The sequence below is a fragment of the Hemitrygon akajei genome, chromosome 12 (genome assembly GCF_048418815.1).
Source record: "Hemitrygon akajei chromosome 12, sHemAka1.3, whole genome shotgun sequence".
Taxonomy (NCBI): domain Eukaryota; kingdom Metazoa; phylum Chordata; class Chondrichthyes; order Myliobatiformes; family Dasyatidae; genus Hemitrygon; species Hemitrygon akajei.
Genome location: NC_133135.1, coordinates 57,373,605 through 57,392,962, shown reverse-complemented (window position 1 = coordinate 57,392,962; position 19,358 = coordinate 57,373,605). Strand labels below are relative to the sequence as shown.

General features: G+C 37.6%; 1 protein-coding gene across 6 annotated transcripts in view; it reads left to right on the top strand.

Annotated features, from left to right (window-relative positions):
• pde4ba (phosphodiesterase 4B, cAMP-specific a) overlaps positions 1 to 19,358 on the top strand; it is a 579,805-nt gene that overhangs the window by 534,879 nt on the left and 25,568 nt on the right. For 5 of the 6 annotated variants that reach the window (XM_073063172.1, XM_073063171.1, XM_073063170.1 and 2 more), the window contains one exon: positions 18,778 to 18,871. In XM_073063172.1, the coding sequence (XP_072919273.1) occupies positions 18,778 to 18,871 (94 nt within the window). Of the gene's footprint in view, positions 1 to 17,380; positions 17,673 to 18,777; positions 18,872 to 19,358 lie in introns of those variants that run through there. The other variant, XM_073063175.1, reaches the window with a different exon arrangement.

Genomic DNA, 19,358 nt, shown 5'->3' with positions numbered 1-19,358 from the left:
GGTTTCACCCTGTGGTTTTCAAGTAAGTAGGGTAGAGATACTCACTACTAGTTCACTTTTAACAGTTTATATCTTTAGTTTCTAGTAGTTTGCTGCATTTCTCTTTCTTGTTTGCGCCTGTGTCAGTCACGCTTCATTCTCACATAGTTTTTCCCCAAGTTCCCTTTATTAAAAAAATTGGTAAACCACATCTTCAACCCTCCACAGGTGGAGTTTTCTAACATTACGTATTTGGTTTTTCTTAACCTGGGTTGCAATAACATTTTAACATGCACATCATTCAGCCTTCGATGTATTAATTAGTCCTCTGCAACAAAATGTGTGTGTTTGCCAAGTTCTCTGCTGGGTTTGGCGGAGTGTCGGGGGAGCTGGCACTTTTATTATCTGTGTGCTCAAATTATAGACAGTTCCAGTATCTGAGCTGGTGGCTAAGGATGTCAGACCGTTCATGATGTGTCCTTCATCATGTTTTACGATATTGTCTGGCTAGGCATTTGCAGCTTTAGAGTTCCTGAAATGCATGGAGGAATGAGTTTTATAAGAGGTTGGGATGAAGAATAAAAGCAAATTCTTTTGTTCTGTGTAGTGCCGAATTGGAAAAGGTGGTAGGACAAAGGGAAACTGGATGTGAGAAGCAACACACACAACCACTTGAGGAACTCAGCAGGTCAGGCAGCATCTATGGAAATTAATAAACAGTCGACATTTCAGGCTGAGGTCTTTCTTCAGGAGGACTGGAAAGAACTGGGGAGGAAGATGCCAGAATAAAAAGGTGGGGGAGAAGGGAAGGAGGATAGTAGAAGGTGATAAGGTGAAGCCAGGTACATAGGAAAGATAAAAGGGCTGGAGAGGAAGAAAACTGATAGGAGAGGAGAGTGGACCACAGGAGAAAGGGTAGGAAGAGAGAACCCAGGGAGAGGTGATAGGCAGGTGAAAAGAGGCCAGAGGGGAGAAGGATGCATGTATGAGAATAAACTCTTCCATTGTTTCAGCCCATCCCCAGCCTCTGCTTCAGCAGTGGCCTCTTAACACTGCAACATCCATCCATGTCTGTTACTACAGTTGTTCTGGCTGTGCACCTTTTTGATCTGCAAAGGTGAAGTCCCAGTACATTTATGTATTTCTTTTTGGTAAGGTATCTGGTCAACATTCTGTCCAAAACATAGAGGGAACAGGTTCCTGGAAACAAGTTAAACAATCATTTCTGAATGAATCAAAGAGACTGCAAATCTAACTACATGTATGTATTTAGGACATAGAACAGTAGAGCACAATATGAACCATTTGGCCCACAATGTTGTGCCAACATATGTAAACCTACCCCATGATTGACCTAACTCTTTTCTCCTACACTGCCCATATTCTCCATTTTTCTTACATTCCTGTGTCTATCTAAGAGTCTTTTAAATGTCCTTATTGTATCTGCCTCTACCATCAGTCCCAGCAGTGTTTCACTGCTCTTTGTTTTTTATGAAGAACTACTCCTAACATCTCCGTTAAACGTTTCTCCACTCACCTTAAATGCATGCCCCAGTATTAACTTTTCAACTGGAAAATTTCACAGATTAACATCATTTAACTTCAAATTCAAGCAACAGATTGACAGATTGAAATGAATTGGAAATTTTGAATGTTTTGTAATTGTGTTACAAATCATGATATGTAAAGGTAGATTTAACTTTTTTTACTGAAAGGGGTTTTTGAGGGAACTGTTTGGGGAAGTATAAAAACATCTCCATGGTGTTTTAGTTGAATGTGTTGAATTTTTGATTTCTCAGCCAGAAAGTATGAAGTGTGAGGAATAATTGTTTTGAAATACTTTTTGTTCTCAAATGCATTAAATATAAGATGCATCATTATGAACATCACAGCTCCAACATAAAACAAATTAATGTCTCCCAAAAAGAAATCAGATTTTTTAAACGAGGTTCAATGTATAATGATAATGCCTTAAAGTTTTAAAGTGTTGTCCCGAGAGAGAATGGTTGCAGCTAAAGAATGGAAATGACAATAATATTTCATTGTGCTTGAAATAAAGGTTAAAAGTTATCCATGATTGCTTTATCAAAAACAGGATGCTTGTATTCCTGATAACTATGAAAGGAAGACAAGTCAGTGGAACAATGTGGGGTGGAAATTGCAATACAAATGTGAACACATCTATTGCAGTTGCACAAGCTGTGACTGTTTTCTGGCCAGATCATTGCTGAGTTCCTGACTGTGTTGCTAAACCCAAAAGACGTCATTGAAGACTGACAGGAGGCACCGGGTATCTGCTTAAAGAGTGACTTGCATTTCCTGTCTTGTTCCTGGCTACTTAACAGTACAAAGGCACTGAAGTATTTGGAATGTAGGCGTGTGCAGCTTCTAACCTTTCCATTCACACTGATCGCAAACAGTAAACTAAAGGCAACTATTATTACCAATAATTAAAGGGGATCTATCATAAAGCTTGTGGCAGAATTTTAGATTCCTCGGGAAAATCAGCTACAGGCATCTGTACTAACTTTATCACTGAGTTGTTGATGTTAGTACTGCTTGGATTGAAACTGGGAATACCCAGAAAAGAAAATAGTCCATATTTTGACTGTTAGTTTGAAAGTCTAAATAGTCAACTGTGGTACATGTTCTACCATTTATTTAATATATTTGCTTGGTGGGCCACACAGCATCCAGTAAATTAATGCTGTGTGGTCTATCTAGCAAACACACAGCCAATACATTGCCTTCTGCTTTCTTCTTGGCATCTAATTACTCAGCTACCTCACACAGTATTTCAACAAATACTGTAAAGAGAGAGAGTACACTGTTATGGGCAAGTGTGATGACTAGAGGGATTTTGGGGTCCTAGTTCCTAGCTCTCTGAAAGTGGCGACACAGGTTGATAGGGTGGTTAAGAACCATATACTTGACTTTATTAGTCAGGGCATTGATTTTAAAGGTCAGGAAGTTATGTTGCCACTTTGTGAAACTCAAGTTAGGCCACATCTAGAGCTTGCATACATTTCTAGTTGTCCCATTCTAGAAAGGATGTTGAGGCTTTAGAGAGAATTTAAAAGAGATTTACCACGATGATGCCCAGATTAGAGGGCATGTGATATACGAGGGGTTGGACAAACTTGGGTTGTTTTTACTGGAGTGGAGGAGGCTGATGTTATATTTTATAACTCTGAAACATAGAATTAATTGAAAGAAAAACAGGAGGAGCTGGATAAACATGTACTCTTTATTTTTACTTTAAGTGAGACAAGCACTTATGATGTAGTGGCATAATAATGTATATGCCACATATGCCATTCTATGATTTTACATAGGACCCATAATGAATTATTTAACCAAAGAATAGTTAATCAAACAATATACTTACAATATTACTCAATACTTTTAAAAAATTAAATTACACAATGGTCCTCCCTGCTTAGCTATAAACTCTAACTCAATATAGAATATATACTTGTATATAGTCCACTATATAAATCAACTACTATATAGACATCCACATCATAGTCAATTTTAAATGGTCCCATTCAGGCCTAGATTCAGGCGGATTTCTTACTTCTGTGGGGTAATGTCTTTCCTGACAAGGGGGATCGCTCTGTTTGGCAGGAGAGACTAGTGGCTGTGGTACAATCTCAGGTTCAGGGTCCTCCTCCATAAAGATTGTAGGAGTTGACTCTGGGACTGCAGGAAGTGGTTCTGACAGCTGTGGACTCCTTTCTTCTCTAACAATTGACTCTGCTCTCTTCAGCTAATTGTGGTGTTGTTTCCAGATGATATCGGACTCGATCTCTGCTGTGTAGGGGAGTGATACAGTTCTGTCCTTAATCTTTCCAAAAGTATCCACATTTGTCACCTGCGGATTCCCGTGAGAGAATTACATGTCCAAGAGTGAAACATTGAACTTCCTTGTTTGAGGGACCCTCAATTTGTCTCAGGTGTTTGTCCTGCATACTACTTCTAAGACTGGGTTTGATCAGGTTCAAGTGTGAATGCAAGGGACAACCCAGGAACAGCACAGCTGGTGAGTTGTTGGTTGTGGAGGATGTTGCATTCTGATATGCAAGGAGGAAGTAGGTGAGCTACTGATTCAGTATCAGTGTTGTGTGTTCTGCTGACCTCGCTCGCAGTGTGTTCTTTAGACTGTGGACAAACATTTCCGCCGAGCCGTTTGGTGCAGATGAAGTGTGTCTTACTCCATTCATTTTCCAGAATGGATGAAACTCTGCCCCCACAAGCTGTGGTCTGTTGTCGCTAACCAAGTGTCTGGAACATCAGCCTTTGTTGATGCTTTGAGAAGTATCTTCTCAATGGTGTGAGGCTGCTGGGAACACTTCCAGCCGCTTTGCAGCTGCATCCACCACTACCAAAAAAATTTGTGCCCATGAATGGTCCAGCAAAGTCCACATGAATCCTTTTCCTGGACAATGCAGGCCATTCTCAGGGACGGAGTGATGCATCTTCTGGATGTGTTAGCTTCCCAAACAGTGGACGGCAAGCTGCTTCGAGTCAGTGCTTTCATTTTGACCATGCCCAGATGATTGGTGTGTAGTTCCTCCAACAGTTTACCTTTCAGCTTGGATGGCACAACAACTCTGAAGCCCCACATAAGAAAACCTCCATCAAGGGCAAGTTCATCCCAACACTGGTAAAAATGAGGGGTTTGGAGTTTCTGGGGCATATTGCAACCATTTTGCACAGCCATGTAGACCTGAGAGAATATAGAATCTTTTCTGGTTTCCTTTTGGATTATCTCTGCCATAATAGGGAGACGTTTGACTTGCATTAGGGAGAATATATCAAGAGGAGTGTCCACTTCTGAAACATTTTCAGTTATTTCCTTTTCCAAGGGTGAACAAGACAATCCATCAGCATTTCCATGGTGAGTTGTCCTCTTGAATTTGATCTTGTAATTATGCCCTCCAAGAAGCAGAGCCCACCTCTGCATTCATGCTGCTGCTGTTAATGGAACAGCCTTCTGTGGATTGAAAATGGACACGAGTGGTTGATGATCAGTAATGAGGGTAAACTCTCTCCCATATTAAGTACTGGTTGAAACGTTTTACACCCTAAACCAGACTCAAGGCCTCTCTGTCAATCTGTGTGTAATTTTCCTCTGTGGCAGTAAGGGAATGTGATGCAAAGGCTATGAGGTGTTCACTTCCATCAATCATACCATGTGACATGACTGCACCTGCATTACACCATAAGGCAAGTTTCACTGATTGATATCGATCTTAACGTGTGAGTACAGTGTCTGATGTTGCCATTTCCTTTTCTTTTTGCAAAGTCACCTCACACTTCTTGTCCATTGCCATTTCTTCCTGATCTGAAGTAATGAGTTCAAAGCATGGAGCAAAGTAGCCAGGTTCGACAGGAGCCTGTTAATAATAACTGAAAATCCCAAAAGAAGACCACATCTATGACACTTCCTTTGGTCTTGTGGCATCCAGCACTACTTGAATTTTCTTAGCATATTTGTGTAATCATTGAGGTCAATCATGTGACCTCAATAAATGATATGCAGTTTAAAGAACTCACACTTGTTGCATTATGCTCTGAGCTAATAATCTTCTGATCTTTTGAACAGTCTTGTGGTTTTGGAGAAGTTTCTTAGCATACATACCGGTAACAATGATGTCATCCATGTATCACTGAGTGCCTGGGCAACTTTGCACCTCTGGTCCATAGCTTTATGCAGAGAGCAGATGTAGATGCTGCTCCAAAAATAATCCTATTATAGCGACAAAGCCCTTTATGAGTGTTTATGGTGAGAAATACTTCGGGAACTTCTCCATCTCCATCTATTGTAGGACTCAGCTAAATCCACTTTACTGAAGTGTTTTCCTCCAGAAAGGTTTGCAAATATCCTGGGCAAAGGGTATTGATCTACTTTCAGTACTGGGTTGATGGTGACCTTAAAATCACCACAGATCCATTCTTCTTGGCTACTGGGACCTCTGTCATTGCCCATGGGCTCCACTCAACCTTGGAAAGAATTCCTCCATGCATTCTAGCTCACTGGCTACTTTCTCATGGATGGTATAAGGAATAAAATAAGTTTTTTAAAACTTAGGTGTGGCATTTTCATTTGACACTATTTTACCCTTGATTTGATTGAGATTTCCAATGCCATCACTGGACACTGTGAAGGCATCATCCAGTACCTTTCTTAATATGCTTTCAGTTGACTCTGTTGCAGGGGATATGGCATACAAATGGTAGATCGATCTCCATTCAGATTTTGGTTAATTTTTATTAATAGATTTTAAAATAAGAATAAGATTTAGAGTCAACTTTAACTGAAGAAAGCCCATTCCTGAGTTTACATGATATTGCTCTGTTTACTTCCAACTATATTTTCATAAAGTATAACAGCTAGAATAACATTGTCCTAAAAATAGGAATTGCTCTTGGAAAAATCTGTGTAAATAAATCAGGAAGTGCTGCACCTTGAAAGCAACCCAGTTTGTTAAGATCCTCCATCACCCAGTACATGCCCTCTTCTCACTGATACCAATGTTTAAAATAAAATGTTGCCATGCTCTAGATTGTGCCCCACATGAGGTTGCTGTGGTCCAGATAATGTTCTGCACAAAGTTGTTGTGGTCTGGGTCAGGACCCACACAAAGCACAGGAAAATTTAGTAAGTGCTTTGTAAAAATAAAAGGATTCTGCAATGTGTGTTGCTATGTCTTGTAACTCCAAAATATAAAACTATTCAGAAGGAAAACAAGGGAGCTGGGAGACAACTCGTGTATTGAAAGTTTTATTTGAATTGAGGTGCGCACGCCTCACATGGTAGCATCATGACATATGCAATTCACATATTTTTACATATAACCTGTAATGAATTAGTTAAACCAACAAGATGCTCAATTAAACAATATTCTTACAATATTACTCAAATATTACTGAAATGTTAAATACACAACATTCCTTCCTCCTTAGCTATAAACTCCAACTCAATATAGAATGGATCTCAACTTAAATACATGATATGCTATAAAATATAATTATTATACAGACATCCACAGCATAGGAAAGTTTAAATTGTCCCATTCAGGCTTAAAGATTTAATTGCCTCAGAGGCTTTCTTATCTTGTGGGATAATGTCTTTCCAGACAAGAGGGATCAATCTGCTTGGCAGGTGAAACAATCTTGGGCTCTGGGGCCTCCTCCGTGGTGATTATGGAGTTAACTCTCGTGGGAGTGATTCTGACAGCTCTGGACTCCTTTCTTCTGGATGTGTTGGCATCTTGAACAGTGCATGGCAAGCTTCAACGTGCATCACACTGTGTGAGAACCGTGTCTGACATCACTATTTCCTTTAACCTTTGGAAGGACACCCCACGCTGCTTTGTTCATTGCCATTTCTTCCCAATCTGTCATAATGAGTTCAAGGAGTGGAGCAAAATGGCTAGGTTTGGCAGGAACCTTTTATAATAATTGGCAAAATCTAAAAAGGATCGCAACTGTAACATATCCTTTGGCTTTGGGGCATCCGGCACTGCTTGGATTTTCTCAGCACACTTGTGTAATCCTTGTGCGTCAATAGTGTGACCACAGTAAGTGATGTTTGGTTTAAATAATTTAAACTTGTTGTGTCATGCTCTGAGCACATAATCTTCTAATCTTTTTTAACACTGCCTTGAGATTTTGGAGATGCTCCTTGTCATCCTCTCTGGTAACAATGATGTCCTTCAGGTAATACTGAGCACCTGGTCAGCCTTGCAGCACTTGGTCCTTGGCTTTCTGCCAAAGTGTAAGTGATGATGCTACTCAAGAAAATAAGCCTGTTATAGTGATAAATCCCTTTGTGAGTGTTTATGGTGAGGAACACTTCGGACCCTTCTTCCATCTCCATCTGTAGGTAGACCTCAACCAAGTCAACTTTGCTAAATGTTTTCCTCCTGAAAGATTTGCAAAGGTATCCTCTATCCTGGGAAAGGATTTTGACCTGCTTTCACTACTGGGTTGATGAAGACCTTAAAATCACCATGGAACCTTACATGATTCTAGGCTACTGGGACTACCAGCATTGCCCATTTAGTTCTCTGGCTATTTGAGTTTTCCAATAGCATCCTCGAACACTGCTGTACCTTTATTAATTTGCTTTCCATTAACTCTTTTGCAGTGGATGTGGCCGCAAAAGGTGGATCTCCAATGAAGTTGTAGTTTTCTCAACCAAACACAGACCCACAATGCTGGCCCTCTTTTTTGTACCAGATACAAACACAATGTGGCTTGTTGGCTGTTGCATTTCACTGTTACGAATGTCATTCCCACAGGAGTTATCTTTTCTCCTGTACAAATTCTTAATTGGATGCCTGCAGCCTTCAGTTCAGTATCTTTGAAATGTCATTCAAACTCATTTTCTGGATTCACTGAAACAGTCAAGCCAGAGTCCAATTCTATTTTAATTAATTTGCCGTTCCCACTTGCCACTAGCTATATTGCTTGTTTCTCATTAGTTTTCACATTGTAAGTCTCAAGGTAACCCAGACATGTGCCACTCACATCATTATCAGAATTTTTAGCATGCAGATTAGTACTCTTTTTAAAGCTGCAAATTGACTTTCTATCTTTTTCACTTCCCTCTGCATACTCATTTGGGCCAAATTGCCTGGTTCTGCTTCTATATCTTATGGTCTAAGCAATCTGCATGAAGGCATTACTTACAGAATTAATTTAAGTGGATACTCATTATTACGCTATATTGTTGACATAACTTCTAAGTGTCTCTCAACCAACAATATCTGCTTCCACAAGCAATAATATTTCTGACATGTTCTTACACCAGTTGATTGTTCCTAAATATAGTACCATTGTTTTCCAAAGATTTGTGGAATGCAATCCATAAGAATCTGTGATGGAACCATCTGCCTTTGATGCGAGATTTATTTATGTGAATTTGGACAACCTGACTTTCATGATGTGATTGCTCTCTGTTTTGTCTGCTTCCTTGTTAAACTTCTAAAGTTCCTTTATTCTGTCCTGATGTTGTGATCACTATGGATTCCAAGTTAAAAAGGGCAAGGTTTCCTGCTGATAATCTTGATAAACATTATATTTTCCATTTGCTTTTTAATTGATGTCACAATTCTATCTGAAGTAGTGATAGATTGAGTAACATTTGGAAGAAAATGTTTTGAGCATGTGCTGAATGATCGGGAATAACTACAAATGGCAATTCAGGTCATGAATTTAAATGAGTGGACATTAGACCAAATGGCAGGTTCATGCCTTAGTCTACTGAGAAATTCCCACACTAATCCTTTTTTTTAACTATATAAACATGTATGTATATATAACAGAACTTACTTTATCTACCAGGACATTGACTCCCTTTACACTAATTTGAAAAGATACATTTTCAGAAGTATTCTAAGTTGAAATCTGCACTGCATTTGAAAATTGTTCAGATGCTTAAATAAGAGTGCAGGTAGGTCACGTGTTGACTGTTGAAGATGATGTACAATGTGCTGAATCAGTCCAGGTACACAGGCCTGTAGAATAGGAATTGATGGGAAATAATTTCTCAAAATACTAATAGGTAGTGACAATTAACTTAGTTTATTTTGGATGAGGAAGCCAGTTGACCTATCTCTGTTGATCCATCTAAAGAAATGCAGAACCTAATTGTTTCTTAAATAATTTTATGCCAATTGCCTCCTCCATCTGGAAGTTTGTTCCAAGTTGTTGAATTTCCTGATTACTTCCTTGAAATATTCTGATATTAAAGTCCCAGTTCAAAAATATGAGCACATGTATATATGTTGCCACTAAAATGCAACATGTGGCAGGTGCTATCTTTTAGATGGAGTTAAACTAGGTTTTCAGCTCCTTTCAGGTATAATTCAAAGGAAACAAGAGAATTGTGCTCCCATATTTAAATGGTTAATATTTACCTTTTACTTAAGATTATTGAAAGACTGATCACTATCGTATTGCTATTTGTTTCAACTTTTGCATAAATTTGATACTATGATGTCTATATGTCAACAACAACTATATGGATATCCTGAATGGGAAATGATAGGTACTCTTTAAACTTTGTTCCTTTCCATTTCCATTTTATTACACTGTTTTGGTTTAAACTAATACATTCAAAAATGATTTAAATCCTTAACAATTGTGTATAACTTTTATAGCGTTAGTTTAGTTGTCTGCTTTGCTGGTTGTGCCAAGCTACTTGGCTCTTTCCCATCAAGTTGAAGCCCAAGATCAGTCATGCTACTTTACGACATTTCAGAAACAATTTTACAAGGTGTGTTCTAACTGGAGCAGTAAGACAGATAGCGCTGTCAAGTTACTTAAATTGCGTTTGATAGATAATAATTTCCACCTTGCACCTCCAAATATTGTACATGATAGGCATAAATAAAATGTCAAAATATCAAACCAATAATGTCAACCGCTCAAGAGTAGCATTGAAATAGTTGCCGATGAAGTTAGAAGTGGCCATGGGTGCATTAATAGGTTCAACGTTTTCAAATTTTGTTGGGACGCAACCGCATCAATAGGAAATTATATAACAGGAGTCCAAGAAAGTAATGATTGAAGTTTATGGTATATAGCCCCCCCTATGGCTTAGCTTCAGCTGACCTCACATAATTTAACATTGTGGGTTGCAATTCTGTGCATTCATAGCCCTAGCTTAAATTGGATAATACTGTTACCCAAGTTGGATTGTATTGTTACTCATGAAAAGTCCTTTCTGATTATGAGTAAAACAACATTTTGCTTCATGCTTTGCATGTTATGGAAAGTTATAAATGTTCAAAAATCAGAGCCTCGGCAAATCCAAGGTTAAAACATTTTTATTTAATTAGGAAGTAATCTCATATGAATATCAAAATTGCTGCTTTGCATGCAAACCTCATTGGTTAGGCGACAAATATTCCTATTAGTGCTCCTTTATAGCCAGCTTCATCTACAGTCTCTGAGCCAGTGTACCCAGTCTATTGGTAAAGTGAATGAAGTACCAGACCATTAGTTTATAAGTTGTGGCAATATCCTGTTGCTGATGGCAAGTATTTCTTTTTAGGTACCCAGTTTTGATTTTCTAATTCTGATCTGATTCTGTCTCTTATGGGACAATGGCAGTCCTGTGTAAGAGAATGGATGATAGATATCCTTATATGATCATAGGAGTTACTTACATAGGTTCTATGCAATAATTACTTCTAATAATATTATTATCAACATATACATCCATAACAGGAAGAGTATAGGCAGCTGCTGAGTTTCCACACTTGTCATGTGTTCTTTTAGAAATGAGTTAGTATTGATATTAAGCCTCTATTAGTGATAGATGTTTTAAGATCCTCTCAAACTGCTTTTGTACCATACCCAAGCACTCTGTCCAAGTGGTGGTGAACATGCAAAAACTTACAGGTTCATCACTAAGGAAGAGTAAGATGGCTATCAACAAGAGGCTTCTTATTTGACAAGAGATGTCATGGTGTCCAATGACAGGAATTCTCCAATTGTTTCTAAGCATGGCACAATACAATTTTATTTGGATTTGCATGCACCATTGTCACTTCGTCAGGTGGAGGTTCTTCCAGGTATTTCCTTTCTATAGAATGGTACTTTGGGCCAGGAACATCTGACCCTCCCCTCGCTGACTTCCCAGGGAGAGCGGAGTGAGCTGCTTCCATGACTGTCACTCAGTGGCACTCCCATCTCCTGTGACAAAGTGCTTTGAGAGGTTGGTCATGCCTAGAATCAACTCTTACCTAAGCAAGGACCTGGAGCCACTACAATTTGCTTGTTGCCTCAATAGGTCTACAGCAGATGCATTCTCATTGGCTCTCCACTCATCCTTGAATCACCTGGACAATAGGAATACCTAGATCAGGCTGTTGTTTATAGTTACAGCTCAGTGTTCAACACAATCATACCTTCAGTTTTAATCAATGCTCTCCAAAACCTTAGCCTCTGTACCTCCCTCTGCAACTAGATCCTTGACTTTCCCACTGGAAGACTGCGGTCTGTGCAGATTGGATTTAGCATCTCCTCCTTGCTGACAATCGCATCTGTTTTTTTTTTGCCAAGCTTACACAATATTCTTTGTTCAGATTCTTGTCGTAAATGGGAGCCACTCTTCAGTTCTTAATGTAAATGGCAAGCAATAATCAGTGAAGTTAAAAGGACAGCTTTGCAAACATACACACAGTCTATAGAACACAGGATTCTAGCCCACAGCATCTGGGCTGGTTTCTCAAGAGTTGCAGTGTAAGATAATGGAGTTATTCCTTACTCAATCTTCATAATTTTAATTTCAGGATTATTGGCATCCCTGCAAAATTCGTAAAACAGATTTTAAAACTCAGAGGTTTTCTACAGTTGCCATGAAAATGTATTCAGCCCCCACAACTATTTTCACATTTTACTGTCTCATTTTCTACATTTAAAATATATTAAAGTAGTATTTTTCAGCTAATCTTCAAAATATTGCACATCATATTAAATCAAAAGAAAAATTCCAATATCTGCCAAAAATTTACTTAAAATAAAAAAAACAAAATTGTGAAACTGAAGAAGTATTCATCCCTTTTGTAATTACTACAGTAACTTTCCTCAGGTGGAATGCAGTAATTTGCCTTACTAACTCACATAATTTATTTATGTAGAAAATTGGAGGATCACCTGAATAAATACCCCCCCCCTCTCTAAGGTCCAATAGCATGGTAGATTTTCAACAAATCAAACCAAAATTAAGCCAAAAGTGCATTCAAAGCAAGTTAGGGAAATGATCATAGAGAAGCACAAGTCTGGGGAAGGGTACAAGACCATCTCAAAGGCACCAAACGCACCTCAGAGCTCAGAACAGTCCATCATGAAAAAGCAAAAAAAATATGAAACCACAGTCATACTGTTTAGAATAGGCTGCTCCAATAAACTTAGTCATCGGAGAAGAATGGCACCTGTAAGAGGGGCTACTGTGACACCAACAGTCACTCGGAGTGCGGAGTCAGTGGCTGCAACTGGAGATGATGTTCATGGCTCCACAGTCTCTAAATCCTTGCACAAAGAAGGCATTTATGGAAGAAGCCCTGGCTTAAAAAAACATATCTTTGCCCATAAGGTCTTTTTAAATCACCATTTAGAAGTTGCTGTAAAGATGTGGAAGAAGGTCTTGTGTGAGGAGGAATGGGCAAATCTTGCTTCATCACATTGTGCAAAGCTAATACAGCCTTATACAAAAAGACTACTGGCTGTAATAGCTGCAAGAGATGGCTCAACTGATTACTGAGCAAAGGGGGATGAATTCTTTTGAATTGCTGACATTTCAGTTTTTGAATTTTTAGTTTTTCATGCTTTACAGTTTACTCTGTTTTGTGGGTTCTACCTTGGTGGGGGGGGGAGGTGCATGTGACTCATAAATAAAAATTCTCTGTTAAATTGATGAACATCCCTATTTGTAGTACTCATTTATCTATACAAAGGGTTGGGGGCTGAATATTTTAAAAGGCACGACAGTATATCTGAAAAAAATGTCCAAATTACTAAGGAGTTATTACAGTACAAAGGATTTGCAAAGCACAAGAACAATTCCTATAAACTAAAAAGACATATCAATGAGTCACCAATGAAGAAATCATCCCTCACAGAAATCAAAGGCAGAGGAATGGATTCTAATTACCTGTCTTTCTATCATTCTTCTTGATGTTTCTTTACCATTCTTAATAAGTCTGACTGCTCTCTACATTTATGCTGTTTTTTTGCCACTTTGGTGACTTCATGCGTGTATGATATTTGTTCAGATACCTTTCACATATACAGTCTAAGCTTCTGGAGACAAAGTTCCCAGTTTTCAACAATTAAAGCAATGAGTCTGACTCTGACCACACAGACCTTTGGCCTATTAACAGTCCAGCTATTTGATAAGCTGCTATTATTTGAAGGACCCTATAAGAACACAAATTTTATGTTCTAAGTTTAGTAGAACCAAGCAAAAGCAAACTTTAAAAAAAGAGAAAAAAGACAAAATGGTTCAGTGAGAATGGAATAATCTAAAGCTGCACTACATGGTTTATAGTAACAGTCTAGAACGATGTCCTTTACATCTGACATGCAACCACTCAAAGATGATTTTGACAACTTATTTCATAAATTTGAACTTGTTTTCAAGCCACAGCCATTCTTGAGTTTACTCTTTTTGTAACAAGGATGAAAGTAACAGCATTGAGATGGAATATTTTTTATTTTATTTAGAGATACTGTGCAGAATAGGCCCTTCTGGCCCTTCAAGCTGTGCTGCTGGACAACCCCCAATTTAATCCTAGCCTAATCACCAGAAAACTTCCAAATGACCAATTAGCTTACTAATTGGTATATCTTTGGACTGTGGGTGGAAACCAGAGCACCCAAAGAAAATGTACGTATTCCACGGAGAGGACATACAGACTCCTTACAGAGGACGTCAGAGTTGAACTCCATTCTCCACCGCCCCAAGCTGTAATGACTTTCTGCTAACCACCATGCTACCTTGACACCCTAAGGGCCTGTTAACTCCTTGTGAAGGGAAGATACTACTACAGTAATTGTCCTCTGCATTTTTCTGTCATGTGAGAGGAAATTGTAAAAGTGAAATTGTGTAAAGCAATTTTTACACCAATGCATCGTCGTAATTCTAAGCCAAATTAGAGGATTACACCCAAGTATTGATCAGTGATTCCGACTGGAAATTACAGTCATTGGGTAAGAGCAAAACAGAGCATTTCTGTGATTCCCTCTGGGGTCATATGAATTGTTGATCTTCATTGTCTTGGTTCAATGTGAAGAATTACTGTTTTATCTGCTATTTCTTTAGACCTCTGCTCTATCACAAATCTATCTATGTTTCTGAAGAAAGATGCAGTGGCCTAATCATAATCTGGTGACAGGATCTTTTGAAAAATTTGAAACAGTTCATTCACACCTTTGGAGGCTTATTGACCATGTGGAAGAACACAGTTTCCAACTCCTGGAAGAATGCCCTGGTTTTTTGTACTCTTGGGAAATTGACCCATCAGTCACATTACCCCTAGACTGTAAAACATTTACCTTATCTATTGTTTCATTGGATGTGAAGGATGTTAGAATTTATTTTCCATCAATGACTGCCCTTCATGCTTTTTCCAAGGGGTATTAAAGAATTGACCACATTGGTGGATTTCAAATAACATATAGTTCTTTTGTCTGGACAGGAGATTTCCTTCCCTGAAGCACAGCAGTGAACCATCTGAGTTCTAAATGACAGAACAATTATTCCACAAATATTATAGATGTTAGCTTTTTGATCCAGATTCACTTAATTACTTAAATCCTAACCCCATTCACTGTTTGAGGGATTAGAATTTGTGTCTCTAAATCAACAATCAAGGTCTCTAGATGGCTGTTCGGTAATTTAACCGCTGTGTAGCTATTGGCATTAAATCTGCCCATTTAATCCTAAATGTAAGCAAGCTGGTCCTTGGCAATAGATCAGTATTCTTCACAGGCACTATTGCAATTTGCATTTCAGGCTTCCTATGAGCGCCCATTCTGACGTACTATAATGGAACCTCAACATTAGCATGTACACATGTCAGAATTGGTTTGTAATGTTGATGGGTAGTCTTAAATGTTGTAAATGTGCCTCTGTTAAACCTTCTACTAGGTCCAAGTCAATTTTTCAAAGATAGATGTTTTAATGAAATGATGTGTTATCAAATTGAATCACTCATTTCAGTGAAAAATATCATATTTAAACTAGATAGACCTTGGTGAGCATTTTGGTTAGAGTAACGACACTGTGGGAAAAAATACCTCTCTCTCTTCATTCTTGATTATTACCTGGTGATCCGTTGAAAAGAAGCTCCATGAGCTTTCTCCTTCACCTGTGAAGCTGTACGTAATTTAAATTTTTTTAAAATTTTATTGTTTGAGATCACAGAAAGCAGGCAAAATCTGTGGAGAACATAAGACTAATTGTCAATTGATTTTTTTTTAAACCAAACTTCAGACAAATTAAAGTCATCAAATCTTATTACATAAGGTGCACTGGCCACGATCATTGGAGAGGGTATGTTGGTTTATGTGTTCACAACAATTGCTCCCTTGAATTCAGTGGCAGAGGCAAGTTAAATTATTATGCAAAATAAATGAGAATCCAGGCAACTTCTTTGTTCATTGGTAATGTAATATATAGCAGGAACTCTTTAGGTAACTAGTTGGAGGAATAGTGCAGGATATGATACCAGTGGAGTTCTAATGTTCAATTTGTGATGCTACTTTGACTTGCTCAAGATTCTCGGGGGGGGGGGGGGGGGCTCCTTAATGTAGCTGCCCTCCCATGTTTTAATGCTCTTTATCAGCAGTGCAGAGAAAGCCAAGGTGATGTCACTGCAGCTGAGCTGAAAGCCAATCAGACACAGAGTGAATAGCATTTCTATGCAGGCACTGTGCTTCATGTAGGATTTAAAGGGGAACTGTTATGGGGAGTGCAGGTTGTAGTACAAGCTTTAAATATTCATCATTGCATCAGTTCCTTCAATATTGGGAATTTCTGCATTGTCTGTGGAAGGCAGTTTCTCTGTAAATGTTTAATGAAACCATACAAAACATTGTGTTTATAATTAGGAATGTCTAGCCTGGGTGGTCTCAGTAAGGTGAAACTGATTTATTACGATACCATACGTTGTTAAGCACTCACTCAGTAACTTGGTTACTTACTGGCACTATATCCATAATTTCAAATAACATTAGTTAAAAACCTACACATGTACAAATATCAGCAAATAGCCTCTTAATAAAATACTTGCTTCTGAAAATATATCTCTTTTAAATTTTAATAACTCCTTGGACAGAAAACAGTGAAATGGAATTCATCAGTATAACAAACCTTAATTTTATATTCTGTGTGTCAACAGAGAAATCTAAACCTCATCGAATTACTCTAATTATTATTGTAAATCATTGTAATACTATTTTTATTCTCCTCATTTTGTGCAATTGAGAAGATTGGTTCAGATCATACCTCTATCTTGGACTGCTAATATGACTATTCATTTGTCATTATGTTGAAAAGTATCTGACAGTACTGTAGGAGGGTGCTAAAATCAGATTCTATTCTCCACTGAAATGGGGACACCATCTGCATTTAATTTACATAAATAAGACATCTAATTTACATAAGTATTGGGCATCCTCCATGTTCTGTCATTTCCTATATTATGCTTTAACAATCTAGATTCTGTAAGCTTGCAGACAATAGATTTATTTTGCCCCTTTATACAGAGACTAATATGAAGTAACACCCCCACCCCCTCTAGCGAAGAGACCAAAGCTATTCATAATTCATAAGTGCTGTGAAGTGCACACACTTGTGTATGGTCTCAGTTCCATGTGACCCCCTGATTTCATTATCTCAATTCTGTCAGTGCAAATGCGCAGATAGCATCTTTCCCAGGATCTACTGCATGAACTGGATTTTCTCAGTCAGTGAAAGAATATACTGTTTTTTGGGACAAATTTTCTTCAAACATTTAAACTGCTAATGAAACATTGTGACCTGCTGTTGAAACTCTGCGTGTGGAATTGACCAGCTAGATACTTATTTTGTCCACGGCTGTTGTTGCTTCTGTTGGGCCAAAATGCCTGAAGCAAATTATTTACTGTCTGTTTCTTGGGGTTATATCAAGGTGAGTAAATTAATTATGAACTGCTTTTGAAAATGCTTTTTTTGTGAGATTATGTGGCTTTAGGTTAATATGCTGAAACCTCTGAACCTCAGACTTTATTTCCATATTGACAGTTTGTAGCTCTTGCTATTTTAATTTCAAATGAATATCAAAAAAGTTCATCAGAATTAAAATGTTATCTTTATGAGCAAAGAGAAATAAATGAAACAAAAAGAGACTGACCAGGAATTTCCACTATCGCATTTTGAATATAAAAGTTTTTATTTTTCAAAACAATATATAATTAGAACAAGCTGTGTAGCGAAGGGGATGAGAAAAATCTTCAAGTATGCTGTATGTTCTTTTATTAATATATAAACATTCTGAGTTCCAAAGTACATGTTTACAATCCTTTCATAAGTCATAACAAATTTTCAGTTTCTTTACAAATATGTTATAAGATTTCAGATTTTATAATGGAGTAATAGAGAATTAAGCTGCTATCATATTCAGAAAAATATTTAATATATGATCTCACTAAATTTACGATTGCATACTTCATATCAAAATAAATCCAGCTATTTGTGTAGGGAAATTATAAAACTGAACTTCCATATGGGTCTATAGATTAAACACAATTTTAAATACCCAATTTACCAACCATTTTAAAATAAATGCTAAAGGTAAGATGAACATATGTTTTTACGTACTTGCTGTGTCTTAGAACTAATTCATTAGCAATGTAGCTACATAATTATAATATCATTGTTTATTGTGTAAGTAAATAATTTTGTATGCAAGTCAAACACTACTTAATCTGTTCTAAGCTCTTCCTTATTCATAATTAATATTTAACATTTGAAGCATCAATTATTTGGGAACAATTCCTATATAACTGAAAATAGAACAATGAACATATTTAAAATGCATTTTAGAATACCAGCTAGGTTTATACAGAGCACAGTTAAAATATTTAATGCAATACCTGACAAAAAAATGTGAAGATTTACATTTCCTTTCACTCTTGAGGAATGTATAAATTGATGAAAATATCTGATTCAGAAGTGAAATTGAAATGGTTGATAAAAACAGTTGGTGATAATTCCTCTTTTTGTCTTTGCAACAGTTTAAGAGAATGCTGAACCGTGAGCTCACCCATCTCTCAGAAATGAGTCGGTCAGGCAACCAAGTATCCGAGTTCATTTCCAGTACCATTTTGGGTGAGTCTGCTAAAGCACCTTTCATTTGCACTGCATACAAGCAGAGACATTATCTGATAGTTCCAACAATTAGGTGCATTCTTTAAAATATTTAATACAATCTGAAATTACTCTGCATTACTGCACCATTCAGAAAATACTTACTTTCAGTATCTTTTGCATTATTGTCCTGTGCATCCCTGTCATTTTAATATTTTTTGAGATTTATGTATTAGCTGCGGATTTCTACTGGCCTTGTGATCCAGTGAATAAGCCTTAGTTGTATTGTAGATCCCACCATTACTCATTTCTTGGGTAAGTCAATCCCAAGTCCAGAGCTCAAATTCATTAAAAGAAAATTATATTTTTCTAAAGAAGAGTAAAAGTGTCCCACTTTTGAAGTGTTAAGAACAATAGAAGAAGCAGGATGTTGCTCCACCGTGCCTTCATATCCAACCTAGCGTGCAGTGATTAAAAATTTGGCAAGTCCCCATTAGGGAGCTTATCA